At 37.7% G+C, this 22,517-nt stretch overlaps 1 protein-coding gene across 1 annotated transcript in view; it reads left to right on the top strand.

Moving 5' to 3' along the window:
• The first annotated feature begins 6,773 nt into the window (after positions 1-6,773).
• Positions 6,774-22,517, top strand: part of HSDL2 (hydroxysteroid dehydrogenase like 2) — a 59,683-nt gene continuing 43,939 nt past the window's right edge. The window contains exons 1-5 of the mRNA XM_037035719.1: positions 6,774-6,925; positions 14,009-14,172; positions 15,339-15,437; positions 16,286-16,400; positions 21,336-21,439. Of these exons, the coding sequence (XP_036891614.1) occupies positions 6,909-6,925; positions 14,009-14,172; positions 15,339-15,437; positions 16,286-16,400; positions 21,336-21,439 (499 nt within the window). The 5' untranslated portion in view covers positions 6,774-6,908. The remainder of the gene's footprint in view (positions 6,926-14,008; positions 14,173-15,338; positions 15,438-16,285; positions 16,401-21,335; positions 21,440-22,517) is intronic.

Consider the following 22,517-nt stretch of genomic DNA (forward strand, 5'->3'; position numbering starts at 1 on the left):
GAACAATCTGAAACATTTCTCTATGAGAAAATGTTAATTGGGTAACTAAATAAGCAAATCTCCTCCCCAACCCTATCCCCATCGGTGGAGGTAGAGAATTACTGTGTCAGAGGATACTAAGCTTTCATATAGCCTGTCTTCAACTGGAGCAGTGGGAGTATGAGAACTTAATCAAAAATTCAATTTAGTATAGGGCAGTAGGAGGATGGATGACACCTTCAAGAATTTAATTTGGCATAGAGTAAAGACATGGCGGGGGGGGCGGGTAAACTCCAAAGCTTGATTGTTGTGTAGCAAAGTAGTGGCCATTAAGAGACAGATGGTTCAATCATGCTCCTGATTCTTAAGCTACTTTGCCCTAAAAAAACAAACAACAACAACAACAAAAAACCAACAACTTTTTTAATGCCTGGTAGGAACAGTTTGAAAGCTAGAAGATAAAAAAAGAACTGTTACTGCCTTGCAAAATATTAATGCCACCTTTGTAGTGAACAGGGGTGAAACTATGTTGATTGTAGAAGAGGCAAGTGTTTCTCAGCATGGAGAGTTACAGGTACTCAAAGTAGAGTACCGTGTCTCAGAATTCATGCCTCACTTTGGGAGATGTGTGTGTATTCGAGATAGTAGTTTCTATTAAGTGAGGTCACCAGCAAGAATTAGGTGGAAATAATCTTGAAGGGAACTGGACTTGGAACCCACACCCACCCTGGACTCTCTTGCTAAAGTCATAGCCTTAAATAGAAAGAATAATTCAGACTTGGAAAATGTTTGGCTTGGGAAAGGAGGATGGATCCTAGTATAAGACCAATCCCTGTGAGCAGGGCATGGGATTTCCTGAAAGGGGGTAGAGATATTAAAGCCCATTTTAAAGAAGGAAATTTGAACAAAATTCATGCTCTCGGAGAAAAGCAGATATGAAGCCAGAGCAAAGCTAGGGACTTGGGTGTGTTCAAGAAAGAACCCCCTGCATTGGTTTATATTTTTTCGATACTTTTACCTTGAGACAGAGAGAGTATCATTAAAAGTGAGGCCCAGCCCTGGATGGTGTAGCTCAGTGGATTGAGCATGGGCCTTTGAACCAAATAACCGCGGTTTGATTCCCAGTCAGGGCACATGTCTGGGTTGCAGGCCAGTTCCCAGCAGGGGACGCATGAGAGGCAACTATACATTGATATTTCTCTCCCTCTCTCCTTCCCTTCCCCTCTAACGATAAATAAATAAAATCTTTTAAAAAAGTGAGGCCCAAATGCACAGAACAGAAAACTAAAAATAACATGTATTAAATTAGGTAAAATTTTACTTCTCATACAAAGGCATTCTAGTAGCGGTTTCAGAGGTGCTATGACACTCCCACACTCATCAAAAATCCAACCTTTTGTACCATTATGTGAGCATGCAGCTCTCATTCTTAAGGTCACAAAATGGTTGGAAGGTCTTTAAAGAAGCTTCCCCCAGAAGTCCACTTATGTCTCGAGAGCTGTAATTTGGTCACATGGCCACTCCTAGTTGCAAGAAAGGCTGAGAGATGCAGTGTTTTTACTGGGCATAGTGCCACTTCTAATAATAGAAAATGTTGGTAGGAGTGAAGGATATGTGGTCGGTAGGCGAATACAGTCTCAGACATAGCAGTTGCCATATAAAGTTAATTTTTATATGTATACAGCAGCGATTCTCACTTTTTCAACTCATGTCACACATAAACGACTTACTAAAATTCTGTGGCACACCAAAAAATATATTTTTACCAATCTGACAAAAAATAGGTATTAGTTTGATTCATTCACACCAGACAACTATTGTGTTGGCTGTTGTCATTTTTAGTTTGACAGTCTAAGGGAAAAGAAGTCAGTGCCCAACTGAATAGTCAGGGATTGCATGTTTTTAAAATTCTTGTGGCACACTAGTTGAAAATCGCTGATGTATAGTAGCAATTCTTTTTTGTAAGCCTCAGCTCTTTGGCAATGGACTGTGTGGGAATTGTAGGGTAAATAAACCAACAGAGCAAAAAAGTGAAATATGACATGATCCACACACCCATTCCACAACTTGCCCTCATGCAAAGGATCAGTTGGCCACTGAGGGAAATATTTCCCTGAATTCTAAGGGATGGCCAGCTGCGAAGTCAAGAAAACCACAGTGTACCTTGAGGCCGTGGGAGTACTAGAAAAGTAGCAGGAGGGTTCTGCCCCCTACCCCAATGTTTCCTTCATGTATGTTATAAAAGAAAGTTTACCTTTGAAGGCATTATAGGAAAGGGGAAAGCTAGTTCCCCATCTGGTTGCAAAATAGATGCAGCTGTTCCAAGCATCATATCCAGAAATAACATCTAGAAGAAAAGAGGCAATTGTGTAGTCTCTTTCTTAAAAGTAGGAAAATTTTTCCCAGCATCTGTCAGCACTGGATAACATGCCCAATTCTGAACAAAACATTGACAAAGAAATTAGATTGCATTGAACAAGATCAGTGATTCTCAGTCTTACCTGTGCGTTAGAACTACCTGAGAGTCTACTTCCTGTGTGTATCCCATACCAATTCAATTACAATTACTAGGAGTAAGACCCAGGCATCAGAATTTTTAAAAGATCCTTAAGTGATTCCAATTTGCAAACAAATCTGGGAACTACTGGCCAATGCCTTCTTGTGCCCCAACCAATAGCATTTATAAGACCCGGAAAGTTGTTGGAAATACAAAACTCCATTGTCGAAGACCTAGTTAATCAGAAACTCTGAAGGTCTGGCCCATTAATTTGTGCTTTGCAGAGCCCTTCAGATGATTCTGGTACACATGAAAGTTTGAGAACCATTGGCCTAGAGTAACTGGATTTGATCCTGAGCTGCAGTTATGGTTACCTTTTCTGAAGTGTTGATGAACAAAACTAGCAAGGAACCAGGAGTTGAAGAACATGAGCAGACAATCAATAGTTTTAGCTATAAGCATTCTCATTCACTTAAAACAAAACTTTTTAGTTTGAATTTATTTCAAGTTTATAGAAGAGTTGTAATAATCACCTCTTAGCACCCTCTCATTCTCCCTGTACACACACACACACACACACACACACACACCACAGAGTTCATGCATGTTCATTTCCTTTTACCTCTTAATACTTTACACAAAGAACCCAGACATTCTTTTATATAACTACATTACAGTTATCAAACTCAGTAAATTTATCATTGACACAATACTTTAATCTGTAGTACACAGGCCAATTTGTCAATTGTGTTAATAGAGCAATTTTTTTCCTTTACAGGATCTAGTCCAGTATCATGTATTGCATTTAGTGGTAATGTCTTCTTAGTGTTTTTAAATCTATTACAGATCCTTAATCTTTTTTTTTAATGACATTGACATTTTGGACTTCTCATTCACCTCTGTGATGGCATAAACAACCAGTCTATTTTGCCCTCCAGGAGACATTTAGTAATTTCTGGAGACATTTTTGGTTGTTAAAACCAGAAGGGCTGGAGATGGATGATGGTGTTGGTTATACCACAATAGGAATGTACTTAATGTGACTGAAATATATAATTACACATAGTTAAAATGGTAACTATTATGTATATTCTGCCACAATGAACAGAGAAAACTGGGAGAGGGGCATTTAGTGGATACAGGCCAGGAATGCTGTTAAACACACTGCAATATACATGAAAGATTTCTGTAACACAGAATTATCCAACCCAAAAGGTCAATAATGGCAAGGTTGAGAAATCCTGGTGTAAATTACTAGCACAACCTTTAGTTAAAGGCTATTAAATTTGAGCAAACCGGGAATGTATCTAGGGAAATATAATATGATTAGTGAACAATGATGTATGCACAAAAACTTTTATTGCAGTATTGTTTATCATAAAGATAATTTTAAAATAACTTAAATGTCCTTAAAAAATAACAATGGTTAAATTAATATGGAGTACATCCTATAAGAGAAAACTATGCACCCATCTTTAAAACATTAACATAAACCTTTAGGTGTAAACTTGGGAAGATGTCTATGATACATTAAGTAAAACAAAAACAGTTTAAAAAATAATATAGTATATATCTCCCCAATGCTTTAAAAATGATCAGCATCTATATAAAAGTTTAAAACCCTTGAAGGATATATGCCAAACTGTTAACAATGATTACCTCTGAAGGGTAGTGTTAGAGAGAAACTTCCACTTTCTCTAGATTGTTGGAATCATGTATTATCAGAAAGATACTAACATTAAAATACAGCAATGAGTTCGATATCCAGTAATTAGTTATTAATTAAGTAATGACTGGCAATATTCAACAAAAGGCAGAGCTAGGAGTCCTATGGGGAGAATTTGGTACATCATCAGAAACGATTGCCATCCCTCAAAATCCCAAGGATTTCCCCATTTAACCTTCTGAACTAGAGTGGGCTGTCTTGTGCATGAAGGAAATGGAAAGTTTTGAGATCTCTGACTCATTCAAAGCCATTGAAAGCATCTATCTGCTCTTCGTCACATTGTATTGTTGGCCTCTGACCATTAATTGGTAATTTTATATTTGACTGCAGAAGCTTAGGGTATCTTAAAAGGCAAGTTGAAAAATTACAATGGCAAATTACAATACACTAAAGCAATGTTTTCTGAAGGATAAGTTAAGATCCATTAATGAGTCATCAAAATAATTTACTATGATTTACTTACAAAGAACAAGACAGATAAAATCAAATAAAATAGAATAGAAAACTGTGAGTGTACTGGGTCTGGATTAAAAAATTATTTCCTTATGTGGTTGTGATAAAAAAAACATGAATGTTACTGCATTATACACTTAAAAAGTATATTCTTATATAGAGGAACAGGGTTAAGAGAGTCATTTTTTAAAATAATTTTAAGTTGTTTTCAATGTCACATCTTTTGATATTTCAATTTAAGTTGACATTTTCAATGTCCTATGTATCCAAAAATTACTTTTTAATATTGGATAACTAAACTTAATAGACTTTAGAAGTCGCAAAACAAGTGAAGACAAGTTTGACTTTTATAATTAATACAAAATGAATTGAGTATCATATCCTATTTTAATAATGCAGTTTTAAGGAATTTAAAGTTTATACCTTTTCTTATTTCCCCTTTATGGGAGTCCTATCGAGAATCTCATGCTATTTTTGCCTTAATCCAAACTAAGTTATAATATAGCACATTGATAATAAATTACCGTTTTGTGGTATTATAGTTTGAATTTTTAAAAAGCAGTGCCATCTGGTGGCTATTCTTGGCATTTTCATGTCTTGGTATACATTTAAGAATATAATTGCATGTGGCTATCCAGTAGCTGGGAGCACATGTATAACTTTTTGAGGAACTGCAAAACTGTTTCCGAAAGTGGCTGTGCCATTTTACATTCCCACCAGCAATGTAAGAAGGTTCCAATTTTTCCACATCATGTCCAACACTTTCCATCTTTTCTATTATAACCATACTATAGGTGTTAAAGTGGTGTCTCATTTTGGTTTTGATTTGCATTTCCCTAATAACTAGTGCTGTTGGGCATCTTTAAGTGTGTTTGCTTGCCTTTTGTATAACTTCTTTGGAGAAATGTCTATTCAGATCCTTGCCTATTTTTCAATTGGGTTGTTCATCTTTTGTTGCTGAGTTAAGAGTTCTTTATACATTCTGGATACTAGACCTTATCAGACACTTGATTTGCAAATATTTTATATACTCTGTAAGTTGTCCTTTCAACTCTTTTGAGTGGCGAGTTTCTTCATTGAACAGCCCCTATCAACATTTCCTAAAACACTTAATATTTACAACAGTCTAAAGTACACATTAGCTACTTCTCATTCCTTCTTTGTAGTCAGAGATCTTATCCTTTTTGTCTTACTGTATCTCCAGTGAGCAGCACATATAAGTAATTTCCTCCTGAGTACCTAAGCACCATATCATGGAGAGCAAATTCAAATATCTATAGGAGACTGGCAAGTGATACGAGTATATAGAACTATTAGGGGCTTGTAAATAAGTGGGAAACATACCCCTGGAGAAAGTTTCTTTAGTCTTCACAAAGAACCTCCTCAAAATCAATCCTTTCTACCACTTCAGAGTACTAAGTAATTTAAGTCTACCTAAAAATATACCAGTCTTTAGTTCATTAGAGTAGCTGAATTATGTCCAAGGTATACTACCAAAAGCAACACTGGATCCCAGAATTAACCTTATTCCAGCACTGAGTTTGGGGTTTGCCTCGCTATCAGATAAAAGAAAAACCAGAGTTAACTGAGTTCTTTGACACAACTATTGAAAAGAGCTCTGATCAAGAAGCTGCCGCTAACAGGTGCTATTTACAGACCCACGAGGTTGGGTCGGCTTTCCTCGAGATTTAGTGCGAGAGTCGAAATGCGTTGCTGGCTGGCTTCTGGCAGAGTATCTGTGACGGAAAGCACTCCTAAAGGCAGCCTCCAAGGGAAGCCCCCAGCCCAGGTTTGGGCGTGGCAGAGGGTTGACTGAAAAGCCGCATCTCAGCTCAGGAAGTCTCTAAAGCACGACTCAAACGGCAACGCTGCTGGCAAGGGAACGCAGTGCTGTGACGAGGAACCCTTTACAAACCGGGAAAAGGCAAACGTAACCGCAAACACGCTGTGTAATCTAGACACGCGCAGGATACCGGTTGTCAAAGGACAGCCCACGAGAGGGGCGGGGCTGAGTTGTCTTTTACCGCGCTTGCGCAGAGGATCGGTTTCCAGGGCCAGGCAGGGCGGGGGCGAGGCCAACCGCGTGCGCAGGCGCACTCAGCAAACTCCCACTGCTTCCAAAGCGCATTCTCCGCAGACCTCGGGGCGGGGCCGCGGGGCGTTGTCTGGAGCGGAACTAAATGCGGAGGGAAGGAAGGCTTTTCACTATCTGCCTGCTGCTGCTCTTTGCCACCGACTTTATCTACCGAAGTCATGCTACCCAATACAGGGTAAGGACTTGTGGTCGCCACAGGGTAGTAGTAAGCCATAGTGGATGGTCGGAGAGGCCTGGCGGGGGTGGGAGGGTTAATGAACCTCCACGCTGGACGCAGTGTTCCTAGAACTACGTGAAAGCATGAGAAGTAACCCAGAGTTGTGTACGTCCGGGTGGCAGCCATATGAAAACCTCTTCCACAGGTAAAGAATCCAGAGTGGGTTACCCCGCCGCCCGTAGCGCGGGCCCCATCCTGGATTGAACTGTAGCTGCCTGTCCAGGTTAAGGCGTGCAAGTTCTAGGTGAAAGGTCACTGGAACACTTGTTTACCTCCTGAGTGGTGTTCTGAACACTCATTCTGGAATAATGAAATAATGGGGTATTTAAAAGTTGATTTCCAAGTTAGTAACAAACAAAACTCACCTTAGAGTATATGTATTTTTGTATGGGAAACTTTTTTTCACTTTAAAAAGATTTTGGATTGTGGTAAAATACAGTACAGAATTTAACATCTTACCTTTTTTAAGGGTAGAATAATTCAGTAGTGTTAAGTATATTCACATTGTTATGCAGCCAATCTTTAGAACTTTTTGAACTTTGAAAACTCTGGCTGTGCCTCTTAAACATCTCTTTTCCTCTCCCCCCCAGCACCTGGCAACCAGTGTTCTACTTTGTTTCTGTCAAGTGTGGGTGTATTGAGCTGAGTGGCATGTCCGATATGTAATTTACTTGAAACATACAAACCCATGGCCAAAAGACTTAACACAGCTCAAACTTTTGCGTGTCACTTGAAAGTGATTTTTGTCATTCTTAACTTCCAGTCCTTCTGTTGCTCTCTGGTATTTTTTCCAAAGATATTATGTTCATTTATAAATATATTTGTATATCACCCTGAATACACACCACATTTAGAAAAATTTTAATACATTTATTGGAGTGTCATAATAAGATTTATTGGAGTGGTTAATGAGATTATGTAAATTTCAAGTGTGTTATTCTATAATTATCCTCTGAGTGTTGGCATTGTACACACCATTTTTAATGGTAGCAAACTCTCTTCTGGGCCTTGCTGTTTTTTCCTAATATGCCTTAGGACACACATATTAAGTGCATCTAGCCCTTCTTCCCTTTTAATGATTACATAGTATTCTATTGAGGTGCCATAATTTATTTAACCAGTTCCCTACCATTGGATACCAGATCGTTTCTAATCTTTTTTGTTACTCCATCTTTGCCTCAAAGATTATCCATGTATTCATCTGTTTGTACATACTTGAATGTATCTCTATGATACATTCCTGGAAGTGAGGTTGCTGGGTCAAAGAGTATATACCCTTTAAATTTTGATAGCTAATACTAAAAGCTATCAAAAAGGTTGCACACCCAGAGGGATGAATGAGCTTTCCTAATCCAACATACTGGCAAACAGCAAAATGTTTGATAATAAAAATGAGGGGGGTGTTACTGGTGTCTAATGGATGGGGTCCAAGGATGCTGTAAGCACCTTTTAACATCAGTAGTGAAGAGATTGAGAAATCCTGGTTTAAAGCCATTTTTGTATCTTTTTCTTTGCCTGCCTTACACAATAAGGTTTTTGATTTCTGAGAGCTGTAGTTTAAAAAATTTGTTCTGTCATGTGTCACAAATATTTTCCCCAGTATTTTTTCTTGTGTCTTGACTTTGACTGCACTATTTGTCGTGCAGATAGGTGTTTACAGAGTCAGAGTTATCAGTCTTTTCTCTGTTAAATCTTTTGTGTTTTTGTGCAAACCTCTAAGGCCATCTTAAATCAAGATTTTTTTTAAGGGTAAGTATTCATCTATTGATTTTATGTGTGGGGGTTTTCTTTGGCTCTCAAATTTTTCATCTGCTTGAGATGAAATGCTGTTTTGCATAGGCTTTTGGCCTATGGAAGTGAGTTATGAAGCCCACATCATTTTGGTTCACGTGGCTGGCTATGCAGTTGTCCCAGCACCGCTGACCGACTAGTTACCTTTTCCTTTCTGTTAGAAACTCCACCTCTATCTTATAGTGAATTCTTGTATGTGCAGGGGTCTGATTCTTGATTTTTAAAATTACTTTAATCTGTCTCTACATGCACCAGTACCAAGCCATTTTATTTATATTTATTTATTTATAAAATTTATTTATTTATCTTTAGAGGGGAAGGGAAGCAGAGAAGGAGAGAAGTGTCAATGTATGGTTGCCTCTTATGAGTCCCCTGCTGGGAACCGGCCCACAACCGAGGCATGTGCCCTGACTGGGAATCGAACTGGGAATCGATTCTGTGGTTCGCAGGCCCAAGCTCAATCCACTGAGCTATGCCAGCCAGGGCCCAAGCCATTTTAAATACTGTACTTTTACAAAATGTTTTAATATCTTGGAAGGCTAGTTCCCACCTCTTTCGCATTTTTTTTTCAGAATCTTCCTGGTAATTTTTGGATGTTTATTTTTCAAAATGAGCTTTAGAATAGCTTGTATAGTTTCTTAAAAGTGATTTTTTCCCTTAAAAATGCTTTCAAATTTATCACCATTTTGATTTTCAGGTATCAGAGAATTTTGGTAAATTATACTGTAGTTTATTTCTACATTAGCAAATTTTAGCCATCTGTGTACTGATAAATTTTCCTTCCCTCCCTCCCTTCCTTCTTTCCTTCTTTCCATTTATGTAATGCCAACCCCTAGGTTCTAATGCCTTAAAGCTGGAGGAGTTCCTTTGTAGTAGAGACCCAGGGTTCATGTTTAAGAGGAGAAGCTGCTTTTTCTTTCTTTCAGCAATGCCTGAGATGCTGAATGAGGAGGAAATATCTTTTGTTCTATTGAGAATCAATCTAGCTAGACTGGAGGGGAAGAGAAAGGGCTTTTTAAGCAATAGTTGGGACATGATAAACTTGGAATATGTGTAGGTACTAAATGACATAGAACAATTGCTGTTAATTTTTTTAACTGTAATAATGACATTGCTATGTAAAAGTTAAAGATGCATATTTAGGGGTGAAATTATATGACCTGATTTTGATCATTGTTGAATTGTTAAACATGAGAGCTTATTATACTATTTTCTATATTTTTAAATATATTTGAAAATTCCATAATAAAATTTTAATGATGTCCTTGAATGTCTTTGCACTGATTGTTTATTAGTTGTAATGGAAAGAATAGTAATTATACAGTGGAGAAATAATAACATGATTGGATGATCGAAATTAATATCACCATAAGTACAGATGGACATTGTGTGCTTCCAGCTGTGATACATTGTGGACACTGTATTTCATATTCCGGCTGGGAATAAATAACCTGAATCTTTCATGAGGACATAACAGCTGAATCCAAAGTGGGAAGCATTCACTTTCAAAAATGAGTGGCACTACTTTCTTCAAAAAGTCAATACATATCATAAAAGATAAGAGAGGTTGCAATAATGCTCTAGATTAGAGAAGACTGAAGAGATATGACAACTAAATGGATTATCTGGTTCTAAGCTGGGTCCTGTGCTATAGGGCAAACATTACTCTATGGGCATTATTGTATCCATTGACAAAATTGAGACATTGCCCATATGTTAGATAAAAAGTAGGTAGTGTATCAATGTTATAGTTACTGAAGTTGATAATTCTGCGGTGGTTATATAAAATAACAGGCCATGACGTGACAATCAACTTACATTTAAGTAGTTTGAAAAAATAAGATATACAGAAAGAGAAAGGGGGAGAGAGAATGAACATAAATGCTAAAGCAGGGGGTAAAATGTTAACAGTATATGAATCCAGGCAAAGGATATATGTGTTTTCTTTGCACTATTCTTCTTATTGCAACTTTTCTTAGAAATCATTTACATGGGGGAAAATGGGGACAACTATAATTGCATGACAATAAAAAAGGGAAAAATGTTTATAAATAAAAAGTTAAAAAGAATGATGTACCTGGGAACAAAGCCAGCAAAAGATGTATAATACCCTTTTGTAGAAACTTTTACAATTCCTTGAAAGACTAAAGAAGACTTAAGTAGAGAATGATACCGTGTTCATGGATTGGGGCACTCATTGTCTAAATATGTTAGTTCTCTCCAAATTAAATTATAGCTTCAACACAATTTCTATCAAAATTCCAATTGATTTTGCTTATGCAATTAGCTAAGCTGACTCTAGAATGCATGTGGGAAAGTGAAGATTCAAGTATAGCCAAGAAACTCTTGAGGAAGAACAAATGGGAAGTATTTGCCTTATTGTTACTGGGGGCTCCACCCACAGCCCCCGCCCTGCCCACCCCCCAGTCTGCCACGGATGAGAATAAGTCTGCCAACATGTGATCTACTTGGGGAGGAAAGGTGGACCATCTCTCAAAGGAGAAGGGCCTTGAGCCTGTCCTTCAGTGGGTTTTTATGTGGTTCAACTTGCACAGGAATACAGGTAAAGCTCATCAGTCATTGTCAGGCAGTAAGGATCAAATAATAGATAATATTCAAAGAACTTTGAGGGTTTATTCTGAGTCAGGGTCAGATAGCCAAAGGGCCATAAAACTTTGGGAAACAAACTCATTTTATTCTTGTACCCTTATCAGAATATTGAGGGCATTCTTAGCAAAGCAGATTTCACAGGATTGTATGTGCTCTTTCTTAGTCCCTTAGTCCCCAGGGAACCACCTGTTCCAGCCCCGGGCTGTACTGCCCTCTGGCATTGTTTTGGGCTAAAGTCAGGCAGGGGAAACAAAGCAGCCAAGAGATTAGGAGACTTCTTGCAGACAGAATGAGGACTCAGGGTATGTCAAAGCTGAGGGTGAGGATCCATCACCCCTTTTTCTATAGCCCTCCAAGGCCTTCCCTAATGGCTCCATTGTGACCATGCCTGTCTTAGGTCATCCCTCCCTTGAGGAATCTTACCTGTCATTGGCTAACTAGTCATCAGCCTGGGTCCAAGCAGGGTGAAGTAAAAGGGGGCATATGCAGTGCCCCTGCCAGAAAGATAAGCTTTGTCTCCTTAGTGGCTTATGGTCCCAAGGTCCTTTACTCAGCCTTAGCCATGGGGGGGTTACAGCTTCTGAAACCTGGCAGAGCAGTTCCAAACGAGTTATCAGGACTGAGAAAACTATTGTAATTAAAACACTGTGATTTTTGTGGGCCAGTAGAACAGAAAAGAAAGCCTAGAATCAGATCTATATATTTTTGGAGATTTAGTCTCCAACAAAGCTGGTGCTGAAGAACTGTGAGAAAGATGGGCTTTTCCGACTGGGACAGTTGGTTATTCATATGGGAAAAAATGTGATTGTATCCCTACCTTAATTCATATAAAAAATTCTAGGTAGATTAAAGATTAACATTTAAAAGGTAAACCATAAAACTTTTGAAAGACAGCAGTGGTTTATCATTATTCACAGTTTTTTGTGTTAAGTGGTTTCTTTTGCTCTACGTTAGTTAAGGTCATTCCTATGGCTACATTTAGCTGGGTCCTTGGCTGGGGCCAAAGTGTTTAAAAGGCATCTCACCCAGCAGTTTCTCTCTCTCATGGCCTCTCACTGCATAGTAATCTGCCCTTGTTCTTTGCAGCATGGCATCTGGCTTCCAAGGGAGAAAAAGTGGAGCTGTCAGTTATCTGTAGCCCGGGCTTGGAAATCCCAGAATATTACTTTCATCACATTGTTCCTTAAAAAAAGGTCATAGGGCTACACCAGACTCAGGGGAGGTGGAAAATACGCCGCTCCGGTGGAAGGAATGAATGCCAGAGGATTTTTGGCCATGTTAAATCCACAACAATATCCTTTAATCCAGCAGTTTCACCAGTAAATACATACGCCCAAGAGAAACTCTTACACAAGCACCAGGAAGAAGTGTACAAGAATATTTGTTGCACTGTGGGGAAGAGTATAGTAGTTTCCTAGGGCAGCCATAACAAATTACTATAAAGTACTTTGAATGGCTTAAAACAGATATTCTTTCATAGTTCTGAAGACCAAAAGCCTGAAGTCAAGTAGTCATCAGGGCTATGAACTCTCTGAAATTCTGGGTGGATGAATATTAGTATAGTAGTGACTGTTAGTATATTCACCCAGTTGCACAACCATCATGGTAATTAATTTAAAGGTTTTTATCAATTATCTTACCCCCAAAGAAACTCCACAACCCTTAGTTGTCAGCCCCCGGTACCTCCCTCCCCCAGCTCTAGGCAGCCACTAATCTTTGTGTCTCCATAGCCTTGTCTATTTTGGACACATCATGTAAGTGGAATCATACAATTGTGGTCCTTTGTGACTGGCTTTTTTCCCTTAGCATAATGTTCTCAAGGTTCATCCATGTTGCAGCATGGATTAGTACCTCACTTATTTTTATTGCTGAATATATTCCACATTACGGATATACCACATTTGATATATCCATCCATCAGCTGGTTGACATTTACATTGTTTCCCCTCTGGCTGTTATGAACAATGATGGACATCATTGAACAATTATTTGCTTTTAGATAATTTCTTTTAAGTGGTATGCATTTTTTGTGGAAAAGTTGAAAAATGCCAAAGAATATGAAAAATATGATAGCCCTTGCTGGTATGGATCATTAATTGGGGGGTTTTCCTATAAACCAAAAGGTCACAGGTTTGATTCCTGGTCAGGGCACATGCCTAGGTTGTGGGTTTGGTCCTTGGTTGGGGTGTGTATTGGAGCCAACTGATCGATGTTCCTCACATTGATGTTTCTCTCCCTCTCTTCCTCCCTTCTATCTAAATTTAATAAGAATGTCCTTGAGTGAGGATAAAAAAATGGTAAAATTTGTTCATAATCCTACCACTTAAAAATAAGCTTCATCAATACTTTTAAAAAAATAATACGTTTATATAGTTTACTAACTTCTCATTTCTCTTTAAGATTTACTTTTCATTGGAGCAGATTTTGTTTGCCAAATCACTGCAAGACTGGCCCACACCAGTTGTAATAAGTAATGTATGAGTCATGTGCAGGGGAGTGCAGTAGAGTTACTCGCTGATCAGATGGGGAAAGAGGAGGGTTTGGAGAAACATGTATTGCAAAGACATGCATATGTTTCTTACACGGGTAAGTAAATAAAACACTGAGGTTTCTAATAAGGCCGCATTTGTTCTGTTGTAGGAAGCTAGCAGGATCTACAGTTTTTATCACAGGTGCAAGCCGTGGCATTGGCAAAGCTATTGCATTGAAAGTAGCAAAGGATGGAGCGAATATAGTCATTGCTGCGAAGACCAGTCATGCACATCCCAAACTTCCCGGCACTATCTATACTGCTGCTGAGGAAAGTGAGTGAATGCAACAGTGCCATTTCATGAAATGTCCTCACCGTGGTGTCACTACATAGGGAATTTGCTGGAGAGGTTACTTAGAGGTATTTGAAAGCCACCCTAAAAATAATTGTATCTGCTTAAAGTATTTTTTCACCTTAGGCAGTGATTGGGAACTGTTTTTCTCCCCCAGCACTTTTGATTGATATGAGAGACTGCCATCGAAACTCATGTCCCATGAGGGCAGTGGTTCTTGGCTCTGAGCAGAGAATGGGGAGTGGAAACAGAGAAGAATGTGAGAGGTGGATGATGTGAACACTCTGAAAATACTCTCCATATTTTTATTCCCTATACCACTTGCAAATCATTATTTTAACACTTCCACTTCACAAATTACTATTGAGTGCTTATATTCAAGGCATTGTGCCAAGCACAGTACCTGAAGGGAGAAAAATCAGCTTACTTGAGATTGCTGGTTCTGTTAGTTATGTTAATAGCATTGTGACTATGTTAGGGGAATACCTATGAAGTATTGATGAGTGAAGTGGTGTCTGAGATTTGTTTTAAAATACATTAAGATACCTCAGCAAAAAACAAAACGGGGTTGGACATAGATAAATCAAACTGGCTACACATTAACAATCATTGAAGATAGGTGATAGGTTCGTGGTAGTTCATTATACTGTTTTATATATTTAAAACATTTTTAAATACAGTTTTTCAAAATTACATTCCTTTTTCTGCTTTTTAATAGTTTGTAAATTCTGCTTGGTTTTAATGGAACTAGTCTACCTAATGTGAAGCTGGATATGGTTTAGTTGGTCCACCCTACTACAGGGCAGTTACAAGACACAGTTATTTATGTTGGTCTTCTGAAAATAGGGTACTTCTTTCTTTTGACTCTTATATCAGAATGAAAGGTTTAGCCCTGGCTGGTGTAGCTCAGTGGATTGAGCGCGGGCCTGTGAACCACACAATCACGGTTCAATTCCCAGTTAGGGCACATGCCTGGGTTGCAGGCCAGTTCCCAGCAGGGGACTCACGAGAGGCAAACATACATTGATATTTCTCTCCTTCTCTCCTTCCCTTCCCCTCTAAAGATAAATAAATAAAAACTTTAAGAAAAAAGAATGAAAGGTTTACTATTTGCATGCTTTAGTGCTTTCTTTGTTTATCCATTGTAGTCGAAGCTGCTGGAGGAAAGGTCTTACCGTGTATTGTTGATGTGAGAGATGAACAGCAAGTCAGTAATGCAGTGGAGAAAGCAGTTGAGAAATTTGGAGGTAATGCCTTAATTCTTATTGACTGTTCATAAAATATAGGTGTAACCATAATTTTAATTAAATTATTCCGTTTTTCTGAGTCTTTGGAGTGTAACCAGAAATGAGTATTGTTCATATAGAAATGAAGCTTAAAAACTATCTGATGAATATTTTTGATTTGGTAAGAATTTTTTTGAGTAATATAACAAGTCTACCATCTAGTATAAAGCTAGGACCTTGATAGTTACTGACATCTAACCAAAACCAGTTCCACAGATCCCATTCTTTTGCCTCTCTTCAATTAACATAATCATATGTTACGTATGAGAGGACTATGTAGAAGATTCGGGAATTATCGTATGAATGAGTGAATTACCAAAACAAACTTAGATCTACTCTGGTGTTTGCCTGGAATTGAAACTCTGGATCTTTTCTCTTTTCCCAGCTCCCAAGACCAGAAAGGAGGTCTTTATTTAGTAAGGGTCTTAGAAGAAAGGGACACCTGTGTGTTTGGAAGGAGGGCGGGCCTCGGAAAGGTGCTAGAGAGGGAAGCTAACTTAGGGTCTTGTAGACAAGATGCAATGACCAGGGGAGGGAAGAGAACAGAAAAGAATGGAAGCCGCAAAGTCTCCTTGTAGTTCCACATGGAGCTCTGGTGACTGGCCGTCTCCGTGGAACCAGTGAAAATCATTTTGGTGTTTGTGACCTCACTACTTAGTCTTATGTTGGTGTATTGGTTAGGCATTTTCTCTAAAAGAAGTATGTGTGAGCCAACTTAGGGTTCAGTTATACAGAGTAAATGTTTTTTTATTTCTTTTTTGATATAAAGTTTGAATGATATTAATAGGAGCTTGATTTTTTGAAAACAGGAATTGATATCTTGGTGAATAATGCCAGTGCTATTAGCTTGACCAGCACTTTGGAAACACCTATGAAGAAGGTGGATTTGATGATGAGCGTCAACACCAGAGGCACCTTCCTTACGTAAGGCACCTACCTTACAGAGTTCTAACTTACGGCAGGAAGGTTGCAATGTTTGCTCCGAGAACTAGTTGTACACAGATTTGAATCAGATTAGCAATACAGTCTAAAATGTAGTCAAGCTCAGAACTTGCTTGTCTGCCTTATATGTATCTGTCTTACATGTATGTATAAATCAGATAGTTAGGGCCTTGGGCTTTAAAGCCAGACTCCTTTGAGTAGGATTCAAGTCCTGTCCACCACCCTTCATGATTTGCTATCTGATAACTGTAACTAAACCTTTTTATAGATTCTGTTTCCTCATTTGTAAAGTGGGGATGATTAAGCATGGCCTAGGATTGGTCATGAGAGTTAAATGTAAAGTTTATTGTTCTGAACTTTGTCCTCAGATGTGTTTTATTGGGTCAGCAAAACTTGGCTCTGAAAAATGCTAAAAAATTCATTTTTATTTTTTAATTTTTTAATTTTTTATTTTTATTTATCTTTAGAGGGAAGGGAAAGAGAGAGACAGAGAATTATCAATGTATGGTTGCCTCCCGTGTGTCCCCTGCTGGGAACTGACCTGCAACCCAGGCATGTGCCCTGACTGGGAACCGAAACGCAATCCTTTGGTTTGCAGGCCCTCGCTTAATCCACTGAGCCACACCAGCCAGGGCAAAAAATTAATTTTTATAATTATCTACATTAAAAATGTCATTAGTGGCCTAGCTGGTGTGGCTCAGTGGATTAAGCGCCGGCCTGCAAATCAAAGGGTTGCTGGTTCGATTCCCAGTCAGGGCACATGCCTCGGTTGCAGGCCAGGTCCCCAGTAGGTAACACAGGACCACACATTAATGAGCGTCAACTTTCTTTTTTCCCTCCCTTCCCCCCTCTAGAAGTAAGTTTTAAAATCTTAAAAATTTTTTCATTGGTTTCCTACATGAATAAAAGTAGGAGATTTAGATAAGGCCTCAGCTTCCAGGCCTTTTAAAAAAATCTGGCCACATAGAGACGCATTCCCCTGTGACTACAGCTGGTATAGGTGATAGAAGAATATCAACAGCCGTGTTAGATAGCGCATGAGCTCCGTTGTGTTCCAGATGCTGAGGATAGGCTAAAACATTGCCATTTATTGTTACATTTGCACTGTTGTTTTTCTTAAAGAGGAAAGTAAAACATTTCTCATACCCACTTCTCTTATCTGAAGTGGGAAAATGAGACATATACCAAGAGGGTCCATATGTTCAAATGAGGGAGAGCCTACTTCTTTGTAGATGGGGCATGTTTCTATAAATTCAGTATGTAAGGTGTATCTCTATTGAATGGAAAACACAGTGAATCCAACCATAGCAAGAACTATTGCAAACATATAGAAAAGATAGTGATGAAAAACTTAACTTCATGTGATGGACTACCATCACAAATGGTAGTGCATCAGAAAGGACTACCATTTCACCAGGGCTTGTGTTTATTTTCACGTAAAGAAAGCAGTGCTGGTGTGCCGGACAGTTACGTGTTACATGAAGAATTGGTCTGGGCATCATGTTCTTTTACAGCTGGTAACTTTGTGGAATAATTTTGATGGAATATAAACACTAAAACATGTTTAAAAATATAAATCTAGCCAGGAATACTGTTGCTCAGTACATCGAATTAAAGTTCAGAAGGACATGGTTTATGAAAAAGTTAAGTTGTAGCTTTTTTTTGTTAAGTTATAAGTGGTAGTTTCTATTGTAGATGGTGATGCCACAGATAGAAATATTTCACCTACCTAGTTATATTTATTTAGTATCAGGAAAATTTTGATATGACTAAAAAATTTAATCGTAGGTACCATGGACATGAACATGAGGAAATGGCTTGTTAAATACTGAGAAATATCTTAGGAAGTTTAGTGTAGATTTATAAACAATTAGTAATCGTAACTATAGGCAATGCTGCTGTAATAGTCAGTGTTAACTTTACACTTTTTAAAAACTTAAGTATTGTAGAAATGTTTCATAGAGATTCAGAAATTGTTCATTTTGTTTTAAAGATTTTATTTTATTTTTAGACAGAGAGGAGGGAGAGAGAGAAATACCAATGTGTGGTTGACACTTATGTGCCCCTGGCATGTACCCTGACTGGGAATCGAACCAGGGACCTTTTGGTTCGCAGGCCAGCACTCAATCCACTGAGCCACACAGCCAGGGCTGTTTGTTCATTCTTTTGTTCACTAGATACAAAGATACAAAAAAAGTGTCTTGCTAAAAAGTAAAAAATGGGCTGTATTATGAATTCTAAGTACCATCTATACCTCTGTGGTTTGAAACACAGTTACTTATATTGAATACAAACACAATCACCTGCTTCCTTGTGTAAACATATTGTATTGTTGAAGAAACTGACTTTGTTTGCCACCCAAGAGAAAATCCCCAATTCAGTTCCCAAACAAAGATTGGGTCAAAGATGTGACCTTTTTTGCTGACATGACTTTTAGTAAACACAAATGTATTATTCTCATTGTTCATTCCTTGTGAAATTATGTCTTTGGAAGACCTATTTGGCAAGAACAATCTGGACCCTTATCTATACTGAGGTCATTTTCCAAAAATGAAAATGATAGCCTAAACTATATTTCTATAGTTGTAGATTTGAAGTTGCAGTTTAAAACAAAATAAAACATAACAAAATGTGATTTCAAACTGTAATATAAGGAACTAATCTTCACTTTCCTTTCTCAGTGAATACTGTTTGTGTAGTTGAAGAACTACAAATGGAATATATCAGCTGTTGGACACTTAGGTACCAAAAACTAAACATGAGTATGTTGGAAAAACAGAGCTACAAATAAATACCTTGGGATAGACAGATAGCCTAAAGCAAAAATCCTTTCTAAAAACAAAGATTCTATTTACTGTTGAAAGGTCCTACATTTATGAACAGCTGTTATTTAAATTAAACTAAATATTGCTCCCCGGTAAAGGCTTATTGCAATGTCAAATCAAAGAGCTGATGTTAAAACCTTTGGACCAAAGGAAAGGTGTCAGGTCGTTGGTCTTACGAAAGGTCTAAGTTATGAAAGAGAAATTCATAATGAGACATTTCCATTTTCACTTTTGCTTTTTTGGTGACACTCATTTATTCATGTAAGATAATTATAGATTGTTTTATCAGGGAAGCTTGAGAAGCATTCTCAGGGAGAAAGTGGGGTAAGGCCCAAAGAACTGACCTATTTGGAGGTATCGGCAAGAATCTGGAAGTTTCCTTATTCCTGTTGCCCAGGCACCCTGGGACCTGTGACTTGTATCTTAGTGGTTTAGGGGGTTGGAAGGCAGAGGTGAGGACAAGGTAGGCCCTTAATTTTTATTTTTAAGTTTTAGCTAAATGTATAATCTCTAGTAGTATATGTATTTGTTATCACATTAGATGCTTATGGAAATCCAGTGATAAGTTTGTAATTCTGAACAGTTGATTTTCCCTAAACCCAGCTCACTTTATTTATTGACTCAAATATGCTATAGGCATTTGAGCTTACAATAAGTTTTCAATAAGCTTACTTTATTAAGCTGAAGGTGTTAGTATCTAAGCATGACACTAAGAGTTTTCAATATAATGTATAAGACAGGGCGTATTAACTGTAGGAAAATGCACCTGATTTGGGATTTTTAATGGTGAGAGCCAGCAGGAAAAGTGTGGGTAGAAGGTTTTGTCTTACAGATCAAAGGAAAAGCTTGTGTTTCTAATGTAAATACAGTGAACTCTTTCCTTTGAATGCCAGTTGTGGTCTTACTGCCCAGAACAGGTTCGGTTTGTTTCCTAGTGGTGTTCTGAGATACACTTCACTGTTTTAATGGCTGTTGGCTCTACTATTATTTGTCCCTCTCCACTTCCCTCATACCAGGGGAGCACTTTTGGAAAGGAATAATATATACAAACCCTTTAGTAGTATTGATTGTATTTGATTTATAAACTTGAAAACCCATTGCCGGTGGTAACAAGAACACTGTACATTTGATAGCAGGAAAACTGACTTGAAAGAAGGATGGATAAGTTTAAAGACCTAGAAGTTGTGGGGTGTACAGTAAAACTAAAAGCTATAAAATTACTAAGCTATACTATGTTAAGCTTTAACATGTTTTACCTTAATAATGCAAAATTTTAAAATATTATACCTGAGTCTCTTATAAAATAAATTGTACTATGAATAGTACTATACTATAAACAGTATTTAAAAAAAATAAAACTGAATATTGCCCCCAAAGTCATATTGCTTTGCATATTGGTGCAAATTTTGGGGGAATGTATTGGGAATTACATTATTAAACTATAATTCCAGCATAATAGGAATACCACACTACTAAGAGGAAGTAAGTCAGCCTAAATAATACTGATAATAGCAGCTGTTTATTTCACATTTAGCATATGTACTGTTTTAAATATCTTGTATATATTTTAAACCCTTGATTAACACTAAATGATCAGGTATTACCAACGTTTGCTTACAAGTGAGAGAACTGAGAAGTAGAATGCTGTGTATTTTTCCCAGGATTACACAAGGAAGGAGGGGAGGGAGGATTTGAACCCAGGTTTATCTGACTTGAATACCCATGTTCTTTACCGCAGTACAAGCGGTGTTATCTGACAAGTACATTAATTGTTACTGAAAACTGTGTGTGGGTGTGTATTGGAGAAAGAGAATTTGAAGAATATAGTTGAGACTAATGTAACAAGGATTTTATTATCATCAAGCAGAGTATGTTGGCAGGCCATTAAGCAAAGTTTCAAGGGTGAAAATTAATTGCTTTACCTGTGTTCATTTTAGAAGAGTAAAAACAAAACTATGGGAAGAGTAAAAAGTGCCTTACAGATTACGGAATACATTCACTTGTTCTTTAGAAGTAGTTTAAAATATAACTTTTGAAAGTGGGTAGTTGTTAGAAAGCTATTAATTTGACTTGTGTTTTCTTTTGTTTTCAGGTCTAAAGTATGTATTCCCTATTTGAAAAAAAGTAAAATTGCTCATATCCTCAATCTCAGCCCACCACTGAACCTGAATCCAGTGTGGTTCAAACAGCACTGTGGTAGGTGGAGGGGATGGTATGTTCATTTGTTTTGTATTAGATCAGTGTATCTATTATGTAATCACCAATGTACATAGAGTATTCAGCATTACATTTTCTATGCAAAATTAGCGTTTTGGAAAGTAGATTCTTAATCTTTTGTCTGTAATTATATAATTGAGGTATAATTTATATTCAGTAAAATGCACAGATCTTAGTGGTTCATTTTGATGAGTTTTGAGAGACTTATACACCTGTAAACCAACATCCAGATCAAAATAATGCATTTCCATTATCCTGGAAAGATCCTTCAAGTTCCAGTGGGTGTATTGTATTGAAGTAACTTGTCCTTCAGTAAAGTTGGATAAAAACTATCCATGAAATACTTAACCATTCACAGCAAACTAATGATTTAAGGTGAGTATATAACAAGAGTTAAATAACAAGATTTATGTAACGTGCCTCATTTAAAATAGTTGTATCAGAGACCTAGTCATTATTTCACATAGCAAAACTGAAAGTTCGATTTTCATTGATGAGGTCAAATGAGTTTACAACCTTTGATTGTTGTTACTTTACTAGTAGCAGTTTCTTTTTAAATGACCACTTTCATTCTTTAAAAGGTAAAGAAACAGCTTAAGAAACAATAATGTAACTTACCTCAATATTACTAAGGAAAATGAAAGTTTATTAGTGTTTCTTCTGATAAAATATTAAGATGGAAATATTTAAAAGTAACTCATCCTTCTTCAGCTATGTCCATAAAACTGTTTTGTTTTTAAAGTACATTAAAAATTGGAGAACCATCAGAAATTGACTAAATGAAAGTCCTTCAACTATGAAAGTAAAGAAGAAAGTACATAGAGACTGGTAGGAGGGACAGAGATGTGGAATGGGCTGGTCCTACCTCCATGGGTGGCAGATAAAAGTCAGGAGAAATATCTAAAGAGTGAAGGGTCCAGCCCCACATGAGACCCCCCAGCTCAGGGTTCCGGTGCCAGGAAAATAAATCTCCCTAACTTCTACTGTAAAAACCAGCATGGATTGAGGCTATGGAAGGCAGAAAATGCTAGAACCTCAGCAGTTTCTCTTGAAGGGC

This window comes from Sturnira hondurensis, unplaced genomic scaffold (assembly GCF_014824575.4).
Source record: "Sturnira hondurensis isolate 20B ecotype Veracruz unplaced genomic scaffold, ASM1482457v3 Scaffold0022566, whole genome shotgun sequence".
Taxonomy (NCBI): domain Eukaryota; kingdom Metazoa; phylum Chordata; class Mammalia; order Chiroptera; family Phyllostomidae; genus Sturnira; species Sturnira hondurensis.